Source organism: Pristis pectinata, chromosome 19, assembly GCF_009764475.1.
Source record: "Pristis pectinata isolate sPriPec2 chromosome 19, sPriPec2.1.pri, whole genome shotgun sequence".
Classification (NCBI taxonomy): Eukaryota; Metazoa; Chordata; class Chondrichthyes; order Rhinopristiformes; family Pristidae; genus Pristis; species Pristis pectinata.
The window spans coordinates 30593222-30619449 of NC_067423.1; the positions used below are offsets into that span (position 1 = coordinate 30593222).

General features: G+C 40.2%; 1 protein-coding gene across 2 annotated transcripts in view; it reads right to left on the bottom strand.

Annotated features, from left to right (window-relative positions):
- Positions 1-11698: 11698 nt before the first annotated feature.
- lamb4 (laminin, beta 4) overlaps positions 11699-26228 on the bottom strand; it is an 86575-nt gene continuing 72045 nt past the window's right edge. The window contains exons 29-36 of one of the 2 annotated variants that reach the window (XR_007957808.1): positions 24907-25110; positions 24632-24776; positions 23641-23848; positions 18936-19074; positions 17497-17673; positions 14936-15086; positions 12912-13386; positions 11894-12003 (exon numbers count right to left, since the gene is read on the bottom strand). Coding sequence is in view for 1 of the 2 variants with exons in the window: in XM_052033619.1 (XP_051889579.1) it covers positions 11864-12003; positions 14936-15086; positions 17497-17673; positions 18936-19074; positions 23641-23848; positions 24632-24776; positions 24907-25110 (1164 nt within the window). In the remaining variant the exon portion in view is untranslated. Of the gene's footprint in view, positions 12004-12911; positions 13387-14935; positions 15087-17496; positions 17674-18935; positions 19075-23640; positions 23849-24631; positions 24777-24906; positions 25111-26228 lie in introns of both variants that reach the window. The other variant, XM_052033619.1, reaches the window with a different exon arrangement.

Here is a 26228-nt window from a genome sequence, read left to right on the forward strand (position 1 = left end):
GGCAGATCTCATGTGACTTCAGCCTATGCAGAGGTGGTACCTGTTCGATATCTTCCCTTCCCCTGCCTGAAGGCAACACCTACCTATTTGCCTCACCTCATTTAGAAGACATCCAGAAGCTATTAAGTCTTGATGCAGGGCCTCAACCCAAAACACAACAATTCCCTTCCTCCAAAAGATGCTGCTCAACCCTTCAGCAAATTGTTTGTTGCTCCAGATGTCAACATCTGCAGTCTCTTGTGTCTCTCTTATGACTGAGTGGTATGCAAGGTGTGAAGTTTATGAATGTTAGGTATAAGTTTTGATGGAAAGAGATTGTTGATTGGTGAGTAATGGAGGTGTGAAGGATTGGCAGTGGCTGCGGCGTTTTTAATGGGATACAGAATTGTAGATGATTTTGTGGACCTTGACTTAGGGGATCATTGAATATTTTGCAGAACTGCATTCAGGCCCATGGAACTTGATCCCTGGGGTTGACAGCCACAACTTTATCCTCCTACAGCTTTTGCAGTATGTGGCTGGAGAACTTCCTGGCCCCTGCAGTTGCAGGAAATCTCTCTGCCTTTGCATCTCCATCAGGGCCTGCAGTGCGGAGTCTGAGAATAGTGGAGAATGTTGTCACTTAATCTGTGCCATTCCTATGTCTTCCAGGTCAAACTGAATTCCAGGATGTCTGCCAGCACCTGTCACAGCCACAATGGGCCTCCACTAAGTTTAGTGTGTGAGCATCTGGGTTCCTGTTGACTTAAAGTTACAGACTCAAATTTCACATTAAGGTGAGCTTTATTATATTCTTGAAATACAAAGAAAAAAACTTTACAAAGGCATTACATTATTTCTGAAGGTTGGCATGAATATCCATGCTCCTCATCTCTTTGAGGACATAAGATATCTTTATTAGTCACATATACATCGAAACACACAGTGAAGTGCGAGACAATAGCTTCCACCTGTTCTTGCATGCTTCCTTGACTGTTGTCAGTTTTCTCAAAAGTGTTGGGAAATGTCCTAAATTTCATTTAAATCCCCCTCGGTTTACCACTCTGTTGCCCTTGTGCGGAATTGGCCTGACAACTCACAATTCCTTTGGCCTGTAGTTCCCAGTCTCTGTTCAATTGCTTCCAGTTACAGTTAATCATGATCTGATTAAATCGCGAAGCAGGCTCGAGGGGTTGAGTGGCCTGCTCTGCTCCTAATTAATATGTTCATATGTTTTTCCAGCACCATATTCAGAACCCATTCCCTTCCCATTTTTCCTGCATATCTCTGATATCGTGATCAACTCCTCATATCCCCTTGTCTCTGCCAAAAGAATGACCACAACAGGTTTGGTCTGGCTTGTCTTTGCTTGTAGCATTTTAAATAACAAAGAGGCAATTGATTGCATTAGCAGTTACTGCATAGAAAGGCTACTTTACAAAAGGTATTTGCATATTTTCTCAGTTCTGCAACATTTCCTCAGGTGATTACAAGACCAAAGATCCTTAATTACATTTAACAGAAACACCCCTTTGTTAAGGTTTACATACCAGTCACATAGTTCTTTGATCCTGAGCTTATTTAGTCAAGCTTTCTGTCATGCCATATGACTACAATTTTCAAGTAAAAGAACAAGGACGAATTATTTGGTGCTACAAGTGACACTAACCACTCGTGATATTGAGACTCTGCTGAAGGCATGCCACTAGTGAACCATACAGGCAGTGTTAGTTGTGCCAGCAGCCATGCACAGGAAAAGGTAGTAGGCCAATTCTACATTGTCCACTCAAATGCATGATTGTTGTTGGCTGCATGCCTCGGCAGGGAGCCCATTCTGGGCAGCACAATGTTGGCAGACATTGTAAAAACTTGTGTGTTGAAATCCCTGTGCCTGTTTCAAAAGCTATCCAGTCCAGCCCCCCATTATTTCATATCTCTGACAGGTTGTTTTTGAAGTGAGCCGAATTTGTCTTGTTTATTTGGGATGACATGTGACACAGGAAAATGGAAAAAGAACAAATTGTTTTAAAACAGAAAACTATCAAATGGTATTTCAAGTTCAAAAGTATTGTCATAGGCATATACAGTATACACAGGGAATAGATACCATGAAAATGAGCTTTTTGTATTTCACAGGTACTTGGGGAAAGTGGACAAAAAGCCAAAGAGGGAGGGAGTGAGAGGGAGGGAGTGAGAGGGAATGACTGAAGGTTTGGCCAGTAATGTGTGCTTTAATTAGATTTACTGGTGGAGGGGAAGGTGGCCAGTCAGAGATTTAGGGGAGTAGGTTTTGAGGATGGGACTGAAGCTGTTATCATGCAGGGTGAAGACGAGGAAGGCAATATACAAGAGACTCAGTCAGACAGATGTTATTTGGGAAGAGAGGCATGGGTTGGAGATATTATCCAGGTAGGGAGGAGCCTGTGTTAAACATTGCTAGTGTGGGGAGCAGGAGCCAACTTAAGTCATAGAAATGGTAGGGCGATCATACTGGGCTAAAGGCAGATTACCGCAAGGTAAGAAGAAATTTGAATGTGTTGCGCATTATCCAGGATAAGAGGACATCAAAGAAACCACTGGAGTAATCAGAATCAGATTTATTATCACTGACATATGACGTGAAATTTGTTGTTATGTGGCAGCAGTACAGTGCAAAGACATAAAAATCCATAAATCACAAAAATAAATAAATAATGCAAAAAATAAAAAGAAGGAATAATGAGGTAGTGTTTATGGGTTCATGGATCATTCAGAAATCTGATGGCAGACAGGAAGAAGCTGTTCCTGAATCGTTGAGTTTGGATCTTCGGGTACCTGTACATCCTCTCTGATGGTAGTAATGAGATGAGGGCATGTAAGATGGTGAGGGTCCTTAATGATGGATGCTGCCTTCTTGAGGAACCACGTCTTGAAGATGTCCTCCATGGTGGGGAGGGTTGTGCCGTGATGGAGCTGGCCGAGTCTACAACCCTCTGCAGCCTCTTACGATCCTGCACATTGGAGCCTCCATACCAGGCTGTGATGCAACCGTGAAAATGTTCTCCACCATACATCTATAGAGATTTGTAAGAGTCGTTGGTGACATACCAAATCTCCTGAAACTCCTAACAAGTAGAGCCACTGGTGTGCCTTCTTCATGATTGCATCAATGTGTTGGGCCCAGGATAGATCCTCTGAAATGTTGATGCCCAGGAACTTGAAGCTGCTCATCCTTTCCATCACTGACCCCAAAGTCAGAGTAACTGACTTTGGAAATGACAAAAATATGAGTGTTTCAGCAGTGAACGGATTGAGGTAAGGGTGGTGGATGTGACTATGATGGAATAAGGACTTGAATAATGAAGATGATGTAGAGTCAGAAACGCAGCTTGGACTCAAGCAAGATATGGAGGACAAGAACAGTTTGTCCAATCTTGGGCAATGGGATGATGAGGGAACAAAGATTGTGCTGTAACAGAAGGCAATGGGTTTAATCTTCTTAATGTTCATGTGGGAAGGTGGCAGAATATAAAGAAAAAGAAAGCAGAGAAAAGAATATAAATAAAGGAGTATTACCCTGATGTATGCCTAGAGGTATTATTTGAATATTTAGTTTCTGTGTGGGCAGGGTAACAAAGGAAGTACTGTAGTTTTTGCTAATGTTTTCCATAGTTACCTCAGTAGTGCACTCCACTCAATAGCTTTCTATGTTTTATGATAAATATGTATTTCTCAGTAATATGTATTTCGCTTTCTATCTGCGAACACATTATTAAGAGGTCATAAATCTCAACAATGCCCTTGGGCTTTCTCATGTTTCTAATATAGTTGATCATTCTTCAGAAAAGGATATTTTTGAATTGCATGACACAGCTTTCTTTAGGAGCATCAGCCTTGTTATGCATTGCCCTTTTCCCTGAACCAGGTAGCTCTAATAAGGACATGACCTTTGTAGTACGTGCTGTGCAAAATCAAAGTACCACAGATCTTGGAAACCTGCAATAAAAGCAGAAAATGCCAGAATTACTAAGCGAGTCAGGCAGCATTTGTGATGGAGAAACAGAACTTTGAGATGATGTCACCATTGTGTGTCCAAAGAATCTGCATACATTGGATGGCTTGTTATAGAAACTGTATCCTCAGTTAGCTGTAGCTTGGGATGGAAATGGAGTGGATGGGGCTAAAAGTCACCAAAAATAGTAAAAACAAGCATGTGTGAGCATACAGGTGCAGTATGTCCATTTAAATTGCCACCTTCAAATGCAGTCAGATTCAAATTCCCATGCATAGCCCTGCCCTCAGTTAAGGTCTATTTCAATGCACTTCATTCACATACACCTACAATTTATGCACAAGTGGTATCAAAATAAGTGCAGCATGCCACTTAACATGACCAACAATATCTGTGCACTTCATTTGCAAAGAACATGAGGAATAAATTTTCAGAAGCTGGTGACCCTCCTTCAAAGTAATTGTAACAGTATATTTACAGTCCAAACTCTGAACACCCATGTGAGTAGAATAAATATACATGCAGTGAGGAGGATGAACATCGATAAACCATCACTTAAATTCAAGCATACAAATCTGAGTATAATACATGTACGTCACTGACAATTGATTAGTTTAGCCCAGAAATGTCTTTAAGTGTGTGGTTGGTCTGATTACCAGACTTTCCCTGCAGTGAGTGTTGATCACCTGGTTCTTTTGATGCTTATATCCAACAAGACTGTGTTCCAGTCTGGCTTTCATTTGAAGGATAAGTGAAACAACATCAGCATCCTTGCCCAAGCCAATGTCCTCAGCACTGAGGACCTAGTTGCTCTCAGTTAGCTACACTGGGCCACTTTGTTAGCATGCCTGACATTAGATCACACACTATTCCAAGGTACGTCTTGGGCAGTCAGAGGAAAGAAGTCAAGAATATGGTCAAATCTTCCTTGAAGTGCTATCTTTCCACTGACTCCTGGGAACGACTGACCCATGACTATCCAAAGTGAAGAAGGAGAATGCAGGATGGTATTGAGAACATCAAGGCCATACATCGGGAGCATACAGAAGCCCTACATAAGCAGTGGATGGAGAGCATCACCTCACAAACTACCCACCTGCCTACCCCGTCAGTCACCACCTGCCCTGTCTGTGGAATAGTCTGTGGTTCCTACATTGACTTCATCAGCCCCCTCAGAACCCACAAAATTAAAGAGGAAGCAGGTCATCCTCAATCCCAAGGGTCTGCTTAACAATTGCGGAAGAATGTCTGTACATAAATCTGTAGAAGTATTTGAGGTAATTACTTTGGTAGGCAGGAGTCATAGCCAGGGAGAACTTGAGATGTTGTGAAGATATTACTTAACGCTCCTAGATCATGAAATTATCTACTATCATATGAAGAAAATTTCTTCATCCTGTTCAATGCTCAGAGATACAACAGTGCCTTGACGGGATTGATGTTTAAAACTTATGGATTTATTGGCATTTTAGAGGTGGGGAAAATGGTTTCACTGGCAGACCTTGATTTTAGCATTTCTTTGAGGTGATTGAACAGGCACAGACTTAGCAGTGACTTGGTTCTTAACTGTTTTCAGCTGGAAATCATGCTAACAGCCTGATCCCAGGGCTTCAGCAGCCTCAATGTCCAGCTAATTTGAAGAAACAAGTATAATTGTTTAGTGTAACTTAAAGCAACAAACAAGACGCTGGAGGAACTCTGTGGGTCAGGCAGCATCTGTGGAGAGAAACGGACAGACAACGTTTTGGGTCGAGATCTTCATCTGGTCTGTCTTGTTTACTCCAGATTCCAGCATCTGCAGTCTCTTGTGTCTCTAGTGTAATTTAATATCTATTTAGAAAGTTCAAGTGAAGTCAACTTTATTGTCATATGCACGGTACATGTATGTACAGGTGCAATGAAAAACTTGCAGCAGCATCACAGCACATAGCATCGTATAAGCAGCATTCAGAAAAAACCATAAATTAGACATAAATTTTTACAAGAAAGAACACAATTAGAACAAAAAAAAAAGTCCATTTTAGTGTAAAGTGATCAAAGTGGTCATAGTGTTGCTAAACTATAATGATTAGGGTTTTGCCAGTTGGTTCAAGAACCGAATGGTTGAAGGGAAGTAGCTGTTCTTGAACCTGGTGGTGTGGGACTTCAGGTTTCTGTACCTCCTGCCCGATGGTAGCTGCGAAAAGATGGCATGGCTCGGATGGTGGGCATCTTTGATGATGGATGTTGCCTTCTTGAGGCAGCGCCTCCTGTAGATACTACCTATAGTGGGGAGGGATGTGCCCGTGATGTACATTGCAGGTACAGTTTGAAAGTTTACAAAGTTGGTCTGCAAGATGTAATTGGGTCTTAAGTGTGAAGCCAGATGATTCTTACACAATGATGGCGTTTTTAGTGAAATTAGTTCTTCACCAAATTATGACGCTATATAATATAAATTCAAGGCCAAATCTCCAAAGTGCTCTGCCCTCTTGTGGTACTGTATGGACCTACAGCCTTCCAGATCAGTCATCTCCTACAGATAATGGATGCAGTTCCTCTAAATGTATTGAAAAATTATATTTATAGATGTGGAAAGACAGGATAGCTTAAAAAAGACACTAACTATTTCCATTGTTCCAGCCAGGACAATTGCAGTTGTTTATTTTCACATTTTAAATAATTAAAATTAATTGTTTTTTTACAAAGATATTATGCTTTAATTACAGATCTCCCACATTGGTAATCCTCTTGAAAGGCTATGTTCCACACGTAATTACATATTTATTGCTGTCTGGAACATAGCCTTTTGAGAGCCATGCACACATGGAGCTAATACCCACTCTATTTTCCCTGGCACATTTCCATGCAATCGGAGGAGATGCAATACCTGCCCTTTTATCTCCTCCTTTTTCACTGTCCAGGGACCAAACACTCTTTCCAGTTGAAGCAACAATTTTGTACTTCCCTCCATTGATTTTAATGCATATTGGTGATCACAAAATGGTTTCTATATTGGGGAAAATAAATGGTGTTTGGGAGACTACTTTGCAGAACACTTCCATTCAAATTGCAAAAGTGACCTTGAGTTTGCAGTCACCTGTCACTTTAATTTGCCATCCCACTCACACTCTGATCAATGTATCTTTGGCAACCTACACTGTTCCCACGAAGGACAATATAAAGCTTGAGGAATAGGACCGCATCTTCCAATTTGGAAGATGGTGAATTCTGATAATGTACTCCAGCTGTGCGGCTCAGGAGTGAGTTCCAGGAGCTGGACCCAGTGACGATAAAGCATATTTCCAAGTCAGAACTTTTTTTTATCTCAAAAAATTACTTTATTCATAAAAATATGTACAGAAAATACAATCAATACATGTCTTTCTATGCTTTCAATTGTGTTGTCAAATCAATGCATTCTTTCTGCTCATGAACCTTCACATTCTACTTATAAAGCATCGAGGCCACTCATGTTTCATCCTTCAGCAATACACCCACGAACTGTTTGACAGGCACAGTATCTAGTGGCAGCAGGACTTTAGATTGCTATCCCTCCTCATAAAGCCTTTGTACTGGCTGCACTGATCTTCTGTGCATCCCACAGCACATATTCCTGCAGCCTGGAATGTGCCAGGAGGCAGCATTCGCTTAAGAACATCTGCTTACATTGAAAGACCAACAGGTTTTAGGCAGAGCAAAGTGTGGCTTTCACCGAGCTGATGATCTTCTAGCAGCAGTTGATGTATGTGTCCCTGGGAACAGAGATCAGAGATTTCTCTGTCATGCAGCTGCTGGGGACCCTTGTATTCTTTTCCAGGCCTTCTTGGCAAAAGCACAGTCCACAAAAATGTTTGATTGTCTCATCCGCATTGCAACCATTATGAGGCCAGTGTGCGCTGGGAATGAGACACTGACCATGCAGGAAGGATCTGATGGGGATGCAAGGTCTTGGTGCTACAATACACAAAAGTGCTGGAGGAACTCAGCAGGTCAGGCAGCATCTATGGAAGGAAATAAACAGTTGATGTTTCAAGCTGAGACCCTTCATCAGGAATGGAAAGGGCAGAAGCCATAATAAGAAGGTGGAGGGAGGGGGAGGAGCACACACAGGCAGGTGAGAGGTGAGTCCAGGTGAGAGGGGGGATGGTAGGTGGGTGGGGGAGGGGGAGAAGATATAATAAGTTGAGAGGTGATAGGTAAAAGAAGCAAAAGGCTGAAGAAGAAGGAATCCAGTAGAAGAGGGCAGTGGACCATGGAATAAAGGGGAGAGGAGGGGAGGAGAGGAGACGGACAGGTCGTCAAGGCGGGGGAAGGGAGCCACAGGAATAAGAGAAGAAAAAGGAGTGGGGGGGGGGGAGAAAAAGAAGGGGGTGGGGTTACCGGAAGTTAGAGAAATCGATGCTGAGGCCATCAGGTTGGAGACTCCCCAGGTGGAATATGCTTGTTGGTGAGTTCTGGTGATGAAGCATTCTGCCAAATGGCTTTGACTGTGAGGGAAAACACCCAGAAGGAGCCATCATATCCTTCTCCCAGAGGGCCTGCAGGATGTCTCTGCTGACCACTGCCTGATGAACTTGTGGTCAAAGGTGTTTCTCTGCAGAAAATTTTCTGTGAAGAACTGGTAGTGCAGCAAGATCCGACTGAATGGAACATTATGCAGGATGAGTCCTTCACAGCACAGGGGACAGGTAGGACCTCAGCACGTAGTGACACTTGGTGTTTGCCTACTTTGGTCCTGCACACAGGTTGCTGTAGCCACACACAAAGGCAGCCATCAGGATGATTCAGAAACATGTTTGAATCCCACAATAGCAGCTGGGGACTGTACATAATTAAATAAATTTCAAATTTAAAGAAGCTGATCTCAATTACAGTAACCGTGAAACTACCAGATTTTCTTCAGGATCTATCTCATTCACTATTCTTCAGGGAAAGAAATCTGTCATCTTTAGCTGGTCTGGCTGAATGTGACTCCAGAATGTGGTTGACTGTAAGCCTTCTCTCCAAAGCAGGGGTAAATAGAGATGGACAATAAATACTGGAAATGCCAGCCACATTACTTGAATAAATAAAAACTACGTGACCTGGATTCAGAAACTTAATGCAAAATGAATAACTTTGAATACGATCCTAAACTATCGTCAAAACCAGAAGATGCATAGAACTTAGAATAGTATAGTACAGGACAGGCCCTTTGGCCCACGATGTTGTGCCTAACTAGTGAAACGAGTAATGAAACGCTTAACTAAACTAACCTCCCTCTATTCTATTTGCCTCCACTCCCTGGCAGCACATTCCAGGCACCCACCACTCCCTGTATAAAAATTGCCTCGCACATCTCCTTTGAATTTACCCCCTCTCACCTTAAATGCACTCCCTCTTGTATTGGACATTTTGACCCTGGGACAAAGATCCTGGCTGTCTATTCTATTTGTGCTTCTCGTAATCTTATAAACTTCTATCAGAATTCCTGCTGTTCCGGAGATTAGGGAACCAATTGATTGAAATACATATGAAAGTAGGGTGATATTGATGAAATTTATTCCTGACAAGGGTAAATAAGCACCACTCACCATTCAGGAATAGCTGAGGGAGCAAGTTGAAAAGGACCAAGTTGAAATCAGCTTTTTTGGATGTTATGATTGCAGAAGGAATTTGAAGTGATACCCATGGTTCGCATACATATAATTCTAACACAAGCCTCGTCAGATGCAGTCTTGGAAAAGCACATGCAAGGGTGATTAGATGTTAGTTCTGCAGTTTTGGAGTTTAAAGCTCCAGCTAACAGCCTCTGATAACTTTGCACTTCTGAATGAATGTTATCAGTTTGCAGGAATCCCACCAGTGGTTTTTTTTAAGGGTTTATCAATTACCAATAATTAATTGCTGGTTGTTTTTTTCTGGTCGTTGCTACAAATTTACATGTGTTTGCTGTTGTCCATTGTTCGTGTCAAGCTTCTGAGTGTGTGGTGTGTGTTTTGCTCACTCCAAGGGTGCTTCACATACTGGTAGGTCTCAGACTAGGAGGCCTCCCCCTTGGAGTGGAGCATAACAAGGAGAATGTACAGCAGTCATGCAGTGAAGGACAAACTACTTGAAGAGAGGGATCAGAAAAGCTTGCAGCAGGGAGCCATATCTGTCCAGGGTGTTCACTGGAAACCTTACCTTCCTGAATTTAACTTAACATTTCTGAGACATCCATGTTCCAGAATGGATGTTGTCACTGAAGTTTGCCACCTACTGCAGCTTGAGGACATCGCTAGTGTTTTGGCAAGGTTGCTGTGGAATGAATTTTGTGTATTGGGATCTTTCCAGCCTGGAGCAAGGAATTTTGCAACGTTTCTCTGAGTCCAAAGTTTGTCATTTATCTACAGACAAGCATGTAAACTCTCCGGTTCACCACTGAGATACTATTGTACTGTTGTAGGTGTCATCCAGATCAACATAAAAAGAGTCTCCCATGGCAAAGCAGGTCCTCTCCAGCTTACGAACGCATGACTTATGTACAGCCGGTATATACGAATGAGTGCTTAGGATGGATTTGCCAGCAGCCGTGGGGCTCCAGGCACCTTCTGCCGGGTGGGAACATGGTTGGCAGACTCATTTCTGACTGGCGAATTGTTTGAGTTGTGAACTGTGAACAGGAACATAACCCTGCCATAACTTGGGGAGGACCTGTATCTTGACAAATGTTCAAGTGGTTGCTGAAGGCTATGTAGAAAAGAGCCAAGAGACTGATACGAAGGGTCAAGCTTCTTGTCCTATCTGTGAGTTTTTTTACATGTGCAAGTAATATCACCTAAGCACAGAATATCCATGATTGAAGATAGTCATTCTCAACCTAACAAAAGTGTCTGGTACAATAATGTATCAAGGTCATATCACATAGTATGCTCAGTTCTTAAAATGTACACTGAGACTCATGTAAGTTACATTTCCATGGCAAAGTGGGGAAAAACCTGCTTTCCCAGGGGTTTCCCGATGAACATTTTTGGCAAAAAAAAGGAGCTGGTGTGTTACTATCCAGGGGTCTCTGTCTATCTGTTGAAATTGAGTAGTTAACTATGAGGATCCTTGAGAAAATTCAGTGTTTGGCTTTGTAGCCTGGAAGAGAGATGGTTGCAAGGAATAATATAAAGTTAGAGATTTGGATAAGTAAAAATGTTTTTGTCAACCAAAGGGCCACACCAATAAAAAAAGTAACTTTAAATCTGATAAGAAGAATTTTAGATAAAGTAAAAAAATGTGTTCAATAACTGCACAGGAGTAGATTTTCATTTTTGGGTGACTGACAGAATGTAGCAGCAAATTGCCCACTCACATAAAAATGAAGTGGTCATATTTTTCTGGCTCTGAACTCTTGTACATTGGGGTGATGAGTGACAGATCACCGTATGTAAACCATGCTAAACGAGAAAGTCATATATAATAGATTAAAGGAAGAACTGCAAAACCGTCAACAATATTTTGCAAAGCCAAAGAACAAAGTATAGGATATTAGAAAGGAAAAGGAGATTTGAACACAAGTAAATAGTAATGAATTTGGTGAGTGAGTTATCACATTTGATAACTTGCTGGTCAATACGAAGTCCATTGTGCCAAGATTACTATTTGTGACTTGCCATTTTGTTTAAATCAGCTGGGATCTATAATTAAATGTCGCATGTGTTTCAAATTTGTTAAACTTCAAATTGTAACAAATTTTGAATGGATACTCAAAGAGACAACATACAACAATGGTTTGTTTATAGTGGGTTTATGTTCTGTGACTCAACTGCAGAGAACAGAATATAAGCCCATTCTCATGAAATATCACATTGTTAGCATTACATTTTACACAATATTTTGCGAAGTCTTAATTTTAAAAGTTACGAAGGGTAATTGACAATAAAAAGGTGGATTGCTGGTTTATTATGGTAGGCATTTATTGTAGAAGCTGATCTTCTCCTCAATAAACTCTTTAATACTTGTCACGTTTTTTTCTAATCCAGACAAGTAATCTGATTTTTCCTTCAGTTTCTTATTTCCATCCTTTAGCTGTTTTTCCAATTCTATAAATGCAGAAAAAATTAAAATTAGTAATTTATTATTATTTACTATCCTTGCTGTCAGATTATTGGTCAGCATTTTTTCTCTTCATCAGCTACTGACATCATTGACAGGTTTTCTGGTCTCACCCTGATGTTGACCCCACAATATTCAGACAGTAGCTGTATAAATTTCAGACAGTAGCTGTCTCTTTGCATAAGGGAAAACCTGTACTTCAATTCTGGATTTTTTAACAAGTGAAGTTCATCTTTTATGACAAGTTAGTGATGTTTAGAAAACTCATGACTAAAGTTTCAATCATCTCTGTAACTCACGTTCCCATTATGCTCCAAACAATGGCCGCATCATTTCACAGCAGCTTGAAGAGTCATAGAGTACAGTTTAAACTTACAACAATAAAGATAGGTCAAAAGAATACACAGAAATAGTGGGCACCACAGGTGTAAATAGGTACACCTTACAATCAAACCAGCTCCCGCATTTAGCCTGAACCTCTCAGATACTGTGGCTCAAGGACCATTCAGGGCTCTGGGTTGGGAGTCCTAACATCCAGGAAGGAAGTTCTTCCGAATTATGATCCCCAGATCTATGGTTCATTAAGTTGTGATTAGAAATAAATTGGCTGGAACTATCTCAGTAGAGCATATATTTTCCACACGATTTTTAAAGAAAAGGATCCTATGAAATAGGAACATGAGTCAGCCGTACACCCAATGGACACTCTTCTGCCTTTCAGTACAAGTATGGTTCATCTGGTTTTGGTCTCAACACATATCTGCCTATTCCCCATAACCATGGATTCAAGATTTGCCTCTCTCATCTTTGAATATATTCACTTGATCCAGAGCTGTGTAGGTCACAACTCTGCAAATTCTTATCCCTGTACCTTTTAAATTTTGAATGTTCCTACCTCTTCCACTTTCTCAGGCGTGAGTTCTAAACCATCACTGCCCTTGGGGTGAAGTCACTTTCCTTATCTTCCCTTAGTCTTTCTAGCAGTTGCTTGACATCTATGTCCCTTCGTCCAAGGGAAACGGTTCCTTCCTAGTTACTCTTTCAAGACTTGTCGTAATTTTGTATATCTCAATTAAGTCTCCTCTATCTTACTTCACAATAGGCCATCTTATCCTATCTTACTTCACAATCTTGTAACTTTCCTCTGTAACCTCTCCAGTGTGATCTCCATCTCCTCTTAAATGTTGTGACCAGAAATTTCTATGGACAAAGTCCATCTGATTCACTACACTTCTCAATGTGCTTCCATTCATGGAATGTTCTTGTGTTGCATTGCCTGTCACTTCTCTGGATTAAATTCCACTTGCCACTTTTCTGCCCAATTGACCAAGCAATCTGTCTTCTCCTGAAGTTGAGAGCTTTCCTCCTCCCTGTGAATGACAAGGCCAATTTTTGTTTAATCTGAAAACTTCTTTATCATGCTACCTACATTTAAATCTAAATTAATAATATTTGCAACAAGATAAATACAGGCGACCAACTGCAGAGCCTTATGGAACAGCATTAGTATCAGACTATTTAATGTACCCAATAAAGTTCATCTCAGGCTCTTGGCAGATCAGTTTAATATTGGTTGGAACAACTGGCAGTAATTGCCTATTTTGATACTCTTCTAATAATGAGTAACTTTGACCTCAAAATTTATCTTCATTGATTGCCCAGGGGTGATACCAGTCTTTGTGCAGTGTCCATTGACTCGTGCATTGTGAAATTGATTCATGTATAGTTCACCCACAGTGTGGTCCATAGGAAATCAGATCTGAGCTTCAGGGACAACTTGTGTTATTTAAAGGGATATTCAGTAACTTGCACAAATATGGGGAGTTAGTTGGGATGGAGCTCAGTTAATTGTGTGCAAGGTGCTAGAAGATTTACAAAGATGTTGCCTGTTTTGGGGTATTTCAGTTATAAGAAGAGATTGGATAGGCTGGGTTTGTTTTCCCTGGACAGGATGTCCTGATGGAGGTATAGAAATTATCAACAGGATGGATTGTAAGAATCTAGTTACTGTGATGAGGACATCTAAGACAAAAGGGCACAGGTTTAAGGTGAGGGGTGGAAGGTTTTGAGGGCTCTGTGGGGGAATTTTTTCATACACAGTGGCTGGAATTTGGAATGCACTGCTTGAGGAGGAAATGGAGGCAAACACTCTCACAACATTTAAGAAGTATCTGGACAAGCACTTGAATTGTCAAGGCACAGAAGGCTGCAGACCTAATGTGGGTAAATAGGATTAGTATAGATGTGTGCAAGGTGCCAGAACAGTCAGCATGGATGTGGTGGACTGAAGGGCCTGTTTCTGTGCTGTATGACTATGACTGACTTGGAGGGCACGGTGAGATCCCTCTCCAGACTGCAGTCTCTACCAGCTACATGAAATGCATGTGCATGACATGGTTGAAAAGTTGCAAGTTGTGCCAGCTGTGAGGGGTGTGCCTGAGTGTTGGAGTAAGTGTCCAAGTGAAATAGTGAGTAGATACTTTCACTGATATTAACAAGGCATGTGAAACTTCCTCCAACATTGAGACCATGGCCTCAGGACTCAAGGGATTAATCTTCCTGGGCCCCTCCTGCCACCACTGCTTCTTTCCTGACATCTTTTTAAGCTCCCTAGCTTTCTAGAACTCTCTTCCAGTTCCACCTCTTCCATTAAAGTTCTGGGAATGCAAACAATACTTGCAAAGTCAACACTTATTGCCATCTCTGGTTGTACTAGTATGTTTGCCCGAAAGTACTAATTTTAGAAACTGTACCAACATTATGTGAAATCTTAACAAAGCACATGTTGTATATTTCCCCACTTGTTTTATTTTAATGTTTGATTAGTAGATGAATAAAATGCCAGTACAATATGAAGAGGCTGGACTCCAAATTATCAAATACATTTAAAGTGCCATTGCATTAACAACGTCCACCTACCTGTAATCCTCCTTAGTTTTTTTTCCAGGTCTTTTGCCAGATTACTTGCCTCTTGTTGTAATTTTTCTGCTCTTTGTTTTCCATCAACTGGAATCTCTTGTATGTTCAGTTTGCTTAATTTTGCATACACCTCATTCAATGTTTTAAATTCCTGCAATGATCAAAATATGAAAGTTGTCTATTAAAAACAGATAATTTGCAAAACTAATGTAAAAGGACTATTAGTTGTGGAAAAAAAACATTTCAATAGTGTAGACAATAACATTTTGCATACAGATATAGGTTGCCCTGCACTAGCTCACACCTGAAACTGTCTACATTTAATCCCACAAGTGGTCCTGCAACACAGAAACAGGCCCTTCAGCCCACCGTATCCATGCCAGCCATTACCTATCGATACTAATCCCATTTTCCAGCACTTTGCCCATAGTCTTCTATTCCATGCTGTTTCAAATACTCATTTAGGTACTTTTTAAACATTGTGAGAGTACCTCTATCAATCCCTCAGGTAGTATGTTCCAGATTTCAACCACCATCCAAATAAGAGAAATTCTTCCTCACTACTGACAGTGACCTCAGCTCACTAATAAGTGTGGGTGAAATCGTTTCTCCCCAACTGCCCCTCTGATGGCTTCTCAGTCTCTCCCAATACTCATGCTTTGGCAGTTTCCTCCTGTTCCCAAACCAAGCAGCACTCTTTCCTTCTGTGACGTTCTGCTTTTCCCGCCTAATCCACCAGTCCAGCACTGATGCTGAGTGAGAAATGAAAGAAAAGTAAAATATGAGTTCTTGCTTTAGATCATGAGACATAGGAGCAGAATTAGGCCATCTGGCCCTTCGAGTCTGCTCCGTCATTCAATCACGGCTGATTTATTTTTCCCTCTCAACCCCATACTCCTGCCTTCTCCCCATAACCTTTGACACCTTTACTAATCAAGAACCTATCAACCTCCGCTTTAAATATACCCAATGACTTGGCCTCCACAGCTGTCTGTGGAATTCGTTCCACAGATTCACCACCCTCTGGCTAAAGAAATTCCTCCTTATCTCTGTTCTAAAGGGACGTCCTTCTATTCTGAGGCTGTGCCCTCTGGTCCTCGACTCTCCCACAACTGGAAACGTCCTCTCCACATCCAGTCTATCCAGGCTTTTCAATATTCGGTAGGTTTCAATGAGATCCCCCCTCATCCTTCTAAACTCCAGCGAGTACAGGCCCAGAACCATCAAATACTCCTCATATATTAATTCTTTCATTCCTGGGATCATTCTGGTAAACCTCCTCTCTAATGCCTCTACATCCTTCCTTAGATCTGGGGCCCAAAACTGCTCGCGTCACTCCAAATGTGGTGTGACCAATGCGTTATAAAGCCTCAGCATTACATCCTTGCTTTTATATTATAGTCCTCTTGAAATGAATGCTAACATTGCATTTGCCTTCCTTACTACTGACTCAGCCTACAAGTTAACCTTCAGGGAATCCTGCACTAGGACTCCTAAGTCCCTTTGCACCCCCGATTTCTGAATTCACTCCCCATTTAGAAAATAGCCTACGCCTTTATTCTTCTACCAAAGTGCACGACCGTACACTTCCCTGTGCTGTATTCCATCTGCCACTTCTTTGCCCATTCTCCCAACCTGTCCAAGTCCTTCTGCAGACTTCCTGCTTCCTCAACACTACCTGCCCCTCCACCTATCTTTGTCTCATTCGCAAACTTGGCCACAAAGCCCTCAATTCCGTCATCCAGATCTTTAACATATAACGTGAAAAGTAGGGGACCCAACATCGACCCCTGCAAAACACAACTAATCACCAGCAGCCAACTAAAATACAACAACACTTCCATGTCCCTGGCATTTCTAGACTCCCCCTCGCTTAACCATGTTAACAATGCTCCTCTGGTCACTCTCTACTTCCCAGGAAATATCAAGGGACAATATATCACAATTGTATGGGAGAGACTGGATGGTCCAAAGCATCCTTTCCAGTTGCTCATTAACAGTTAACTTTTGATGCTGACCCACCACTGTGAAAAATGCAGGCTTTAACATCTGGCAGGGAGCCAGGGACCTACTTCCCAATCTTTCAGCTTGAAAATAGCCCAAATGTGAAAATACAGCATGCTGACCTGATGTACCTCTGGGTTTGCAATGGGTAGTATTAATTATTAATGACATTCTTAGCATACCAATAATGGTAAAAGCAAGCAACATCATTGTACATCTGGTTAGTTTTTAATCACAGCATGCATTGCATCACCTAAGATAAGAGACAAGAGGAGCAGTAGGCCATTTAACCCTTAGAGCCTACTCTGCCGTTCATTAAGATCAAGGCCAATCTTCTATCTTGCCACCATTTTACTGCACTGTCCCTATATCGCTTGATTCCCTTAATATCCATAAATCTTTTCATCTTCATTTTGAATGAACAGTTCCTTGCTCGCTAATTTGTTTATATCTTTAAATTCATTAATACTGATCGACTGAATTACTCCCTGGGGATTAAAAGATTTAATAAGAAGCAGAGTAATAGAACGTTAGAAAAATAAGATTAAAACATTTACTTGTTCAGCTTCATCAGCGTGAGTCTTGGCTTCATTTGCTTTTTCCATTGCCTTTTTAGTTGATATTTTGTTGCTTTCGGTCTTGTTTTTCAGTCCTTCAATTTCATTTTGGAACTGTGTTATATTGTTCATGAAATGCATGAGATTGTCAGAGATTGATTTGATTTTGTCATTAACCTGTTCAGTTGTAGTTAAATATGAAAAACAAAACATATTAATTTCATAAAAATGGCAAATTAGCTATCTTTTGCTAACTAACATAAGTTTTGGAAAAGGTACAACAATATCAGGAATGATAAAACCCTCCCCTCATGTGAACAAAATCGCACATTGGATCGAGAATTTATAATGGAAGCAAAAAGATTTGAAATGCTGAGGGAGGGTATGACTAATACTGACACATAATATAACATGAAATAATAAGGTATTTAAAAAAAGATAGTCAAAAAATTGCATAAGTGCACACAAATGAAAAATATACAAAACAGGATGAATGGCAAAAATATGTATTTTGCTTTTGTTCTCAAAGAATAGTATGGAAATGGAAAGAGGAGTGGAGCCTTGGATAGCATAACTACAGACAAGGAAAAGTAATGGAAAGAAATTGATCCTAGTGGCATAAATTGTACAACTTTGACTCAAAGAAGAATTTGGGGAGGCTGTGGCCATAGTCTATAAAACATCCTTGCATGCCAGAGGATGAGATGGCTGTCAGTGAAATATCTATGTTCAAGAAGCTACATCGTTTAAGAATTGATGATTAAATTAAAAAAATATATTTTTAAAATTAATCTGAAGGGATGGATCGGTAGAATTAATGGACAACAATATTCTAAATGCAATAAAAAGGAATTTGTTATATTGCACTTACAATTGGCAAACCAACTAAGATTTCCCTGAAGTCTACACAGAGTTTTTACAAATGAAAAATGATGACCTAGAGAATTGTGAGGTGATCTCTTGATATCCTTTTACCCACGCACACACCTACAAAAATGTACAGCCATGTATCTTTTTCCAGAAAATGCCTTCATCAAATTCAATGCCATTATTGGGTTATAAACCCCAACTATAAAATTAACCCGATAAACAGTAGAATAGAATTGGAAGCAATTAGGATTTGAGAAGCTGGGAAAATATACATGAAAAGTATCACTGATGGGATTCAACATGGATCAAAATGTCATTCGGATCCTTAAGTATGCCAGAGTTCATTTTAATAAAAATATTAAGCAAATGGTACTCTGACATCTCTATCATCTCCAACCAAACTAAATCTCTTGATTTAATAACAGAAGGAAAATTTATCATATAGTTTAATATTATACATTGAGGCCAACACATATTAAACATTTCCTGAAACGTAGACAAGGAAAACAAACCCAGGTTCTAATATTGTGAATTAAAATTTACTCAGAATTGGGATCCTTCCAATTTACCTGTGAAATTTTTGACTTGGAATTGTCGAGATCACTTGTGATTGTTTTCACTATGGCTGTAACTTCTTGTTGTACTACTTTTATTTTGTCCAGTTCTTTCTGCAGTTCTTTTGGGTTTGGAATCTCTTGAGCTGCTTTCCTGAGAATACACACGTAAAATTTACCACCTATGTACAAGGTCAGAAAGACACAGAGCATGGAAATAGGCCCTTCAATCAACCGAGTTTGTGCTGACCATCAACCATCCATTTAAACGAATCCTACTTTAATTCCATTTTTTATTCTTTTCACATTCTCATCAACTCCCCCCAGACTCTACCCTTCACCTACACACTAGGGTAATTCACAGTGGCCAATTAACCTCCCAACCTGCATGTTTTTGGGATGTGGGAGAAAACGTCAGCACCTGGAGGAAACCCACATGACACAGGAAGAACATGCAAACTCTATACAAACAGGACCCAAGGTCAGGAGTGAACCCAGTTCTTTGGCACCCCAAGGCATTAACTGTGCCACTGTGCTGCCAAGAACAATACAGTACAGTAAGACCTTTTAAATGTGGTCAGATTCATGACTGACTGCTGTTGTGACAACAATGCTGCACTGGATCTTATATACAGATGGAATTTTACAAATTGAGCTTTAGTTGGATGGTGTGCAGTTTGTATCTCACTGACCATTTGGGTATCTTGCAACTTGCAAAGACAGGCTGTGCAGTGCCAGGCATGGAAAACTTAATGTTTGACCTGAGGAATTATGGGTACACATAAAGGCTGTTAAACATTATTGTATGTTCCAGCCTTTACCGAGGCCAGTTGAGCAATAAAGATGATTATAAATAAAACTCCATCCTGAGTTTCCTTTTCTACAATATCACTGTCTCTGTCATGTATTAAGCACATTGCCACAAATACCTTTGTGTTTTGTCATTACCTCTAGCCTTTTCTGTTCTGTTTCTCAGATGTCATGAACTCTCCTTTCCAGTTCAGTTTTTCTCACAGTTACAAAATTCTACGTGGGTTCATTTCACTGTATTACTCCAATCCCTTTCAGTACTGTAACTCAGATTTTGCTCTTGTTTCTGATTCTAATGTCCAATTCCACCCCTCATGCTATACTGCACGGTGGCGCAACGAGTAGAGCCGCTGCCTCATAGCACCAGCCCCTGGGTTCAATTCTGACCTCGGGCGCTGTCTGTGTGGAGTTTGTATTTTCTCCCTGTGATTACATGGGTTTCCTCTGGATGCTCCTCCCACATCCCAAACACATGGAGATTGATAGGTTAATTGTCCACTGAAATTTGACCTTCATGTGTTGGTGAGTGGTAAAACCTCAAGGTGGGGGGAATTGATCTGAATGTGGGAAGAGTAAAAATGGGATTAATGTAGGATTAATGTAAACTGGTGATCGACATTCAGCACAGACTTGGTGAGCAGTTGCCATAATGTATCTCTACAGGACTCTACATACATGACTCCCGCTCCTCTCCTGACCCACCACCTGGGCAGACTGTGTTACCTTCTCACCTTCACTCTTTGGAACTCCCTTATCTTTGCCTTTAAATACTTCCTAAACATATATCAATTTGATCAGTCATCTTTCCAAATGCTGTTACTATCAGGTATTATAGAGCACCTAGTGGCATTTCCTACATTAAAATTCCTGCATCAATGCAAATTCTTGCCTTTGTTGTTCTTATACGTTAGTCACTATGTTATGAGAAAATGCACAAATTTCCAGAAGCTAAATGGGTATCTGAATCAGTTTGATGGTCAAGAGAGGGCTACACAAACAATATGTCTTGTTTTCTATGGATCACATTCAAAGAACTTAGCATACTTAAGCTGATACTTGTGATAACAGAAAATCATAAAAATAAAATGCTGGCATTTGTTCAAGCCTTGATATACAAGGACATAATAAGGACATTATGGAGCAGGAGGAGGAGTAGGCATTTGCCCCTTCTGGCTGCTTCACCACTCATCAGGATCATGTCTGATCTTCTACCTCTGCACCATTTTCCTGCACTAACTCGTATCCCTTAGTTCCCTTAATATCCAGAAGTACATCAGACTCTGTTTTGAGTGAACACAATGATTGAGCTTCCACTGCTCTCTAGGATAGAGAATTCCAAAGACTTACCACCCTCTTAGTGAAGAAATTTCTCTTCATTTCAGTCTGAACTGGCCCATGTCTTATTCTGAGACTTGACCCCAGGTTCTAGACTCCACAGCATGGGGCAACATTCTCCCTGGATCCACCCTTTCAAGCCATGTCAGAATTTTTTCAAGGTTTACTGATATCTCCTCTCATTCTTCTAAACTCCAGATTATATAGGCCAAGAGTACTCAGTTTCTCCTCATATAACAAATCCACCATCCCTGGAGCAATACACACAAAATGCTGGAGAAACTCAGCAGATCTGGAGCTCCTCCAGCATTTTGTGTATATTGCTCCAGATTCCAGCATCTGCTGAATCTTTTGTGTGCCCACCATCCTTGGAACTGGTCTTGTGAACCTTTGCTGCACTTCAAATTTCTACAGGTGTATGGTGGAGAGCATTCTGACTGGTTGGATCACTGCCTGGTATGGAGGCTCCAATGTGCAGGATTGAAAGACGCTGCAGAGGGTTGTAGACTCAGCCAGCTCCATCACGGGCACAGCCCTCCCCACCATCAAGGACATCTTCAAGAGGCAGTGCCTCAAGAAGGCTGCATCCATCACGAAGGACCCTCACCATCCAGGACATGCCCTCTTCTCATTACTACCATCAGAGAGGAAGCACAGGAGCCTGAAGACCCATACTCCACGTTTTGGGAACAGCTTCTTCCTCTCCGCTATCAGATTACTGAACGGTCCATGAACCCATGAACACTACCTCATTAATTCTTCTTTTCCACTTTTTTAAAATTTATTTTTTGGTAACTTTTAGTAATTTTTATGTCTTGCACTGTACTGCTGCTGCAAAACAACAAATTTCATGACGTATGCCAGTGATGATAAACCTGATTCTGATTTCTTTCTCTGTGACTCTTTCCAAGGTAAGTAACTTGACACAATATTCCATGTGCAGGTGCAGTCTCACCAAGCCCCTTTATAACTGCAGGTAGACATCTTTACTCTGTAAATCCTTTCTGAATAAAGGCCAATGTGCCATCTGCCTTCCTAATTACACCTCGGCACCTTTGAACATCAACATTTACCAAATAATGTCACCGAGTAAAAATACTCTTCTGTTGTACACTGAAGTGAATGATCTCACATTTTTCCCACATGATATTCTGTCTGCCTCATTCTTACCCACTCCCTCAACCTATTTCCACCTCCTTGAAGCATCTTTATATCCTCCTTTCTACTCACAGTCCCAGCTCGTTTTTATGACAGCTTGTAAATATGATATCTAGTCCCCTCAGGAAAACCGTTGATGTAGATTGTGAATAGCAGTGGCCCAAAAATTGATTCCTGCAGTACCCAACTTGTCACAGCCTGTCAACTGACAAAGACTCCTTATTCTCACTCCTTGCTTTCTGTCTGTTAACCAATTCTCAATGCATGCTAGTATAATACCCTTAAATCCATTGACTGTAGCCTTGTTGAACAACTCCTGTGTGGCCTTCTGAAAATCTAAGTACACTACATCCACGAGTTCCCCCTTATCTATTCTACTAGTCACATCCCCAAAGACCTCTAATAGACTCGTCAAACATGAATTCCCTTTCATAAATCCAAGCTGACTGCTCAATCCTACTATTCTATTCTGGATGTTCCATTATGATATCTTTAATGATAGATTCCAGCATTTTCCCTGCTACATGTTTCATTATCTTGGGAAAAATATAATTAGTTTGTAGCAATGGAATATTTTAGTAAGAACTACAGATGCTGTATTGCTGTATACCTTTAGCGCAGGTCATTGAATGATATTTAACCATCCAATTATTTAATAAGAACATTAGAAAGTAGCAGCAGGAGTAGGCTCCCTGGCCCCTCAGGCGTGTCCTGCCATTCAAAATGATCATGGCTGCTCTGCCCCAGGGCTCAGCTCCTCTTCTGTGCCAATTCTACTAAGCCCTCAGTTCCCCAATGCTTAAAATGCTTCTTTATTTTTAAACTCCAACTCCCTATCAATAAAGGCCAATCTGCCATTTGCCTTATTAATTGCTAGCAGCACCCCATGCAAACATTTTGTTTGCACAAGAATGTCTGGGTCCTTCTGCAGTCCATTCATTTGCAGCCTATCTCCATTTAGGTAATAGTCTGCCTTCGGATTCCTCCTACCAAAGCACATCACCTCACATTTTCCAACATGAAATTCCATTTGGCAAGTTTTCACCTACTTACTCAATCTACCTATATCCTGTTGCAGAGTCCAAACATCTAATCACAGCATGCCTCCCTACCTATCTTTATGTAATCCGCAAACTTGGATACCTTATACCCTGCTCCCTCCTCCAAGTCATTAATATGGGTAATAAGTAGTTGAGGGTCAAGAATTTATTATTCCCACTCTCTGTCTTCAATGTGATACACACTCTTAAATCCATGTCAATGCACTTCCCCTTATACCATGAGCTCATATCTTGTTTCTTCAGCACAGTTTTTGTTATCATTTATCATAAACAGAATGCCATTACAATTTGGGTCACCAAATTTTTTACTTCCGACCTTTTATATGCCACCTTATTGAATTGAAAATGCAACATACTCAGCTTTCATTGCACGTTTCAAAAGCATCTTTGCTTCTTGGGAGTGGTTGTTTAGTCTTTCCACTTCTTTATCGATGCCTTTAATCTCAGAAAGAATGTCCTGAATTTGCTTGCTTTTGTTCTTCACTTCCTCAGGAGTAGTGGGTAACTTGATGGAAAGGACATAGTTCACAATTGTTTCAAGATCCTCAGAAGAAACACCATCAGCTTGAATTTGACGAAAAAGCATAAAAATTGTGTTAACTTTGTAAAAGAACAAAGAGCATATTTTGCAAGCAATCTGGAACAGAATAATGATCTTTGTGGAGTAAATTCATCCTGTCGCTACTTTTATTGAATCAATAGTTTGGCAGGAGCTGTGTTGGTGTAATTTTCGCAAAGCCTTTAGCAATGCAGACATAAAGCATTTAATTTAATTATTTCAGTACAATGAAAACATAAATAATTACAAGACAGCCTGCCTAAAATGAGGCAATTTGCAATTTTCCAAACAAGGTATTTGCACCATTGGGAGCAGAGTTTAAAATTCTCGAAACATCCCTCAAAGCAGTAAAGCAAGGAAGAGTATAGCACCATTTCACCACAAAGCCACATCTTTTCACAATCATGTATAATATCAGAGAGAAATTGGGAAATTTTTCCTAGGCCCTGCCCAAATAAGTTTTCAAAACTCCAGCATAACAATATCATCTAGTCAGTCAAAACCAGTTGCCTTCTCTAGGATGACATTTCTAATGCTCCAGAATCATAATTTTGTTTATTACATTTGATCATCTGAAATCCTCTGGATTTATTCTTCTTTACCCTTTAAACTTAGCTTGTTTATCCTCATCGATACTTTCCCTCCAATTTTCCCATTATCTCTCTTTCCCCAATTGCTTGACTGTTTTCTGCAGAACAGATTTAATGGGGCCAGTCATCTTGTGATACCAAATGATTCTTAACTGGATCCATTTGGAAGAAAACACAATTGGAAAAGGGAGTAAGTACCTGTGAGAAACTCTTTCACTTTTCTGATGATGGCTTTAGTTTCTTGCTTTTCTTTTTCAAGTTTGTCCTTGGTCTTGACTAACTTATCTGATAACTTGGTTGCCTTCTCCTTAGTTTCTTGTGTTCTATTTCTGATAGAATCAATCTAGGAGGAAGAAAAAAGGAAAACTAGTTTACTAGTGCACAAAATCAATGTTATTCCAAGTTACTTGACATTAAAAAAATGGACGGATAAAAAGACGTTTATACATAACTGAAATATAAAACTCAGATACCTTGCTAATTGTATTCAGCATTTTATTAAGGAGCTGGGTCATCTGATCACTTGTTTCTTCAGCAGTGTTTTTGGTAACACTTGCCATAAACAATGTGCCATTACAGTTTGGGCCACCACATATTTTATTTCCAGCAACATCACGACATAAAGCTCCTCCACATGGATCTTTATCACAGGATAGATTTCCCTGTGCTCCGCAAATCTACAGAGGTTAATTAAAGAAAACATGACGTACACCATAACAAACAAAAAGTACTGAAATTTGCTTTGGTTACTTGGAGCAAAAAAATAGGGGGTGAGTAGAAGGCAGGGAGGAGAAGCACTCTGTTTATTTCAGAGGAAGTCTGGTAATGCTTAAGCCAAATAATGACCCAGATTTTGCAATCAGCAGTAAAGGGCCATGCATACTACCAAGCTAAAAAAAAAATTGCTGACATAAAAGTTAGTTGGCTCTATGGTGTCAATTTTCTGCCACATGCAGTTGGGTGCTGAAATAAGGGAACCAATGGCACTCGGGAAGCGAAGTTGAGAAGCTCACCAAGTTGTGGATCACATTGAAATATTCTTGTAGGCCGCAAGCCAAGAAATAAAGAACACCACTTATAATTCAGTTTTAATAACTTCACAGAAAGTGAAATAAAGATTAGGGCATGCACACAAGATTAAGACAGAACAAAATTTCATGAGCACATTTTTCAAAATAAAAAAAGATTAAAATTACATGGAATTTTTTAACATTGATTGGAGGGTATGGCATTACAGTTATAAATTCTGAGCCATTATGTTATTCTAATATTGCCAAAGTCTCAACCTGCTGAACATTATGATAAACATTCCACCCTATTCGGTTGCAAATCCTCTTTTTATTGTGCATCATAGAAGTGCTTATCTATTATTTTCTTTAATTTTTAGAGTGATTGAATTGTTATCTTGGTATTGTGTGGTCTTGATCAAGTTCATTTGACTTAACCTTTTGGAGTTAGAACATTAACAACTGTGGTTAGATTTTGGGTCTTCCGTTTATTTCCTTATGTTTCGCTGTCTGGGAAATTAAGTCACAATTTTTGCTTCATTACCAACTGCTACAAATTGGAAAATGGTCCAATGTTGAGAGGAATTATCTTTTCGAATTTGGCTTAAAAATTCACACTACCAATTCTACAGTGAGATTTTAAATACCTAAGGGCTGAAGAATTTAGGACAAGTTTTGCAATAAGTATGTTCCCAACTATTTTAAAACTGTACGAATAGAAGATAAGCCTTGAAGAGATAAGAAAGTGGTTGAAGGGCAGGAATTCATGGTTCACATTGGATGAATTA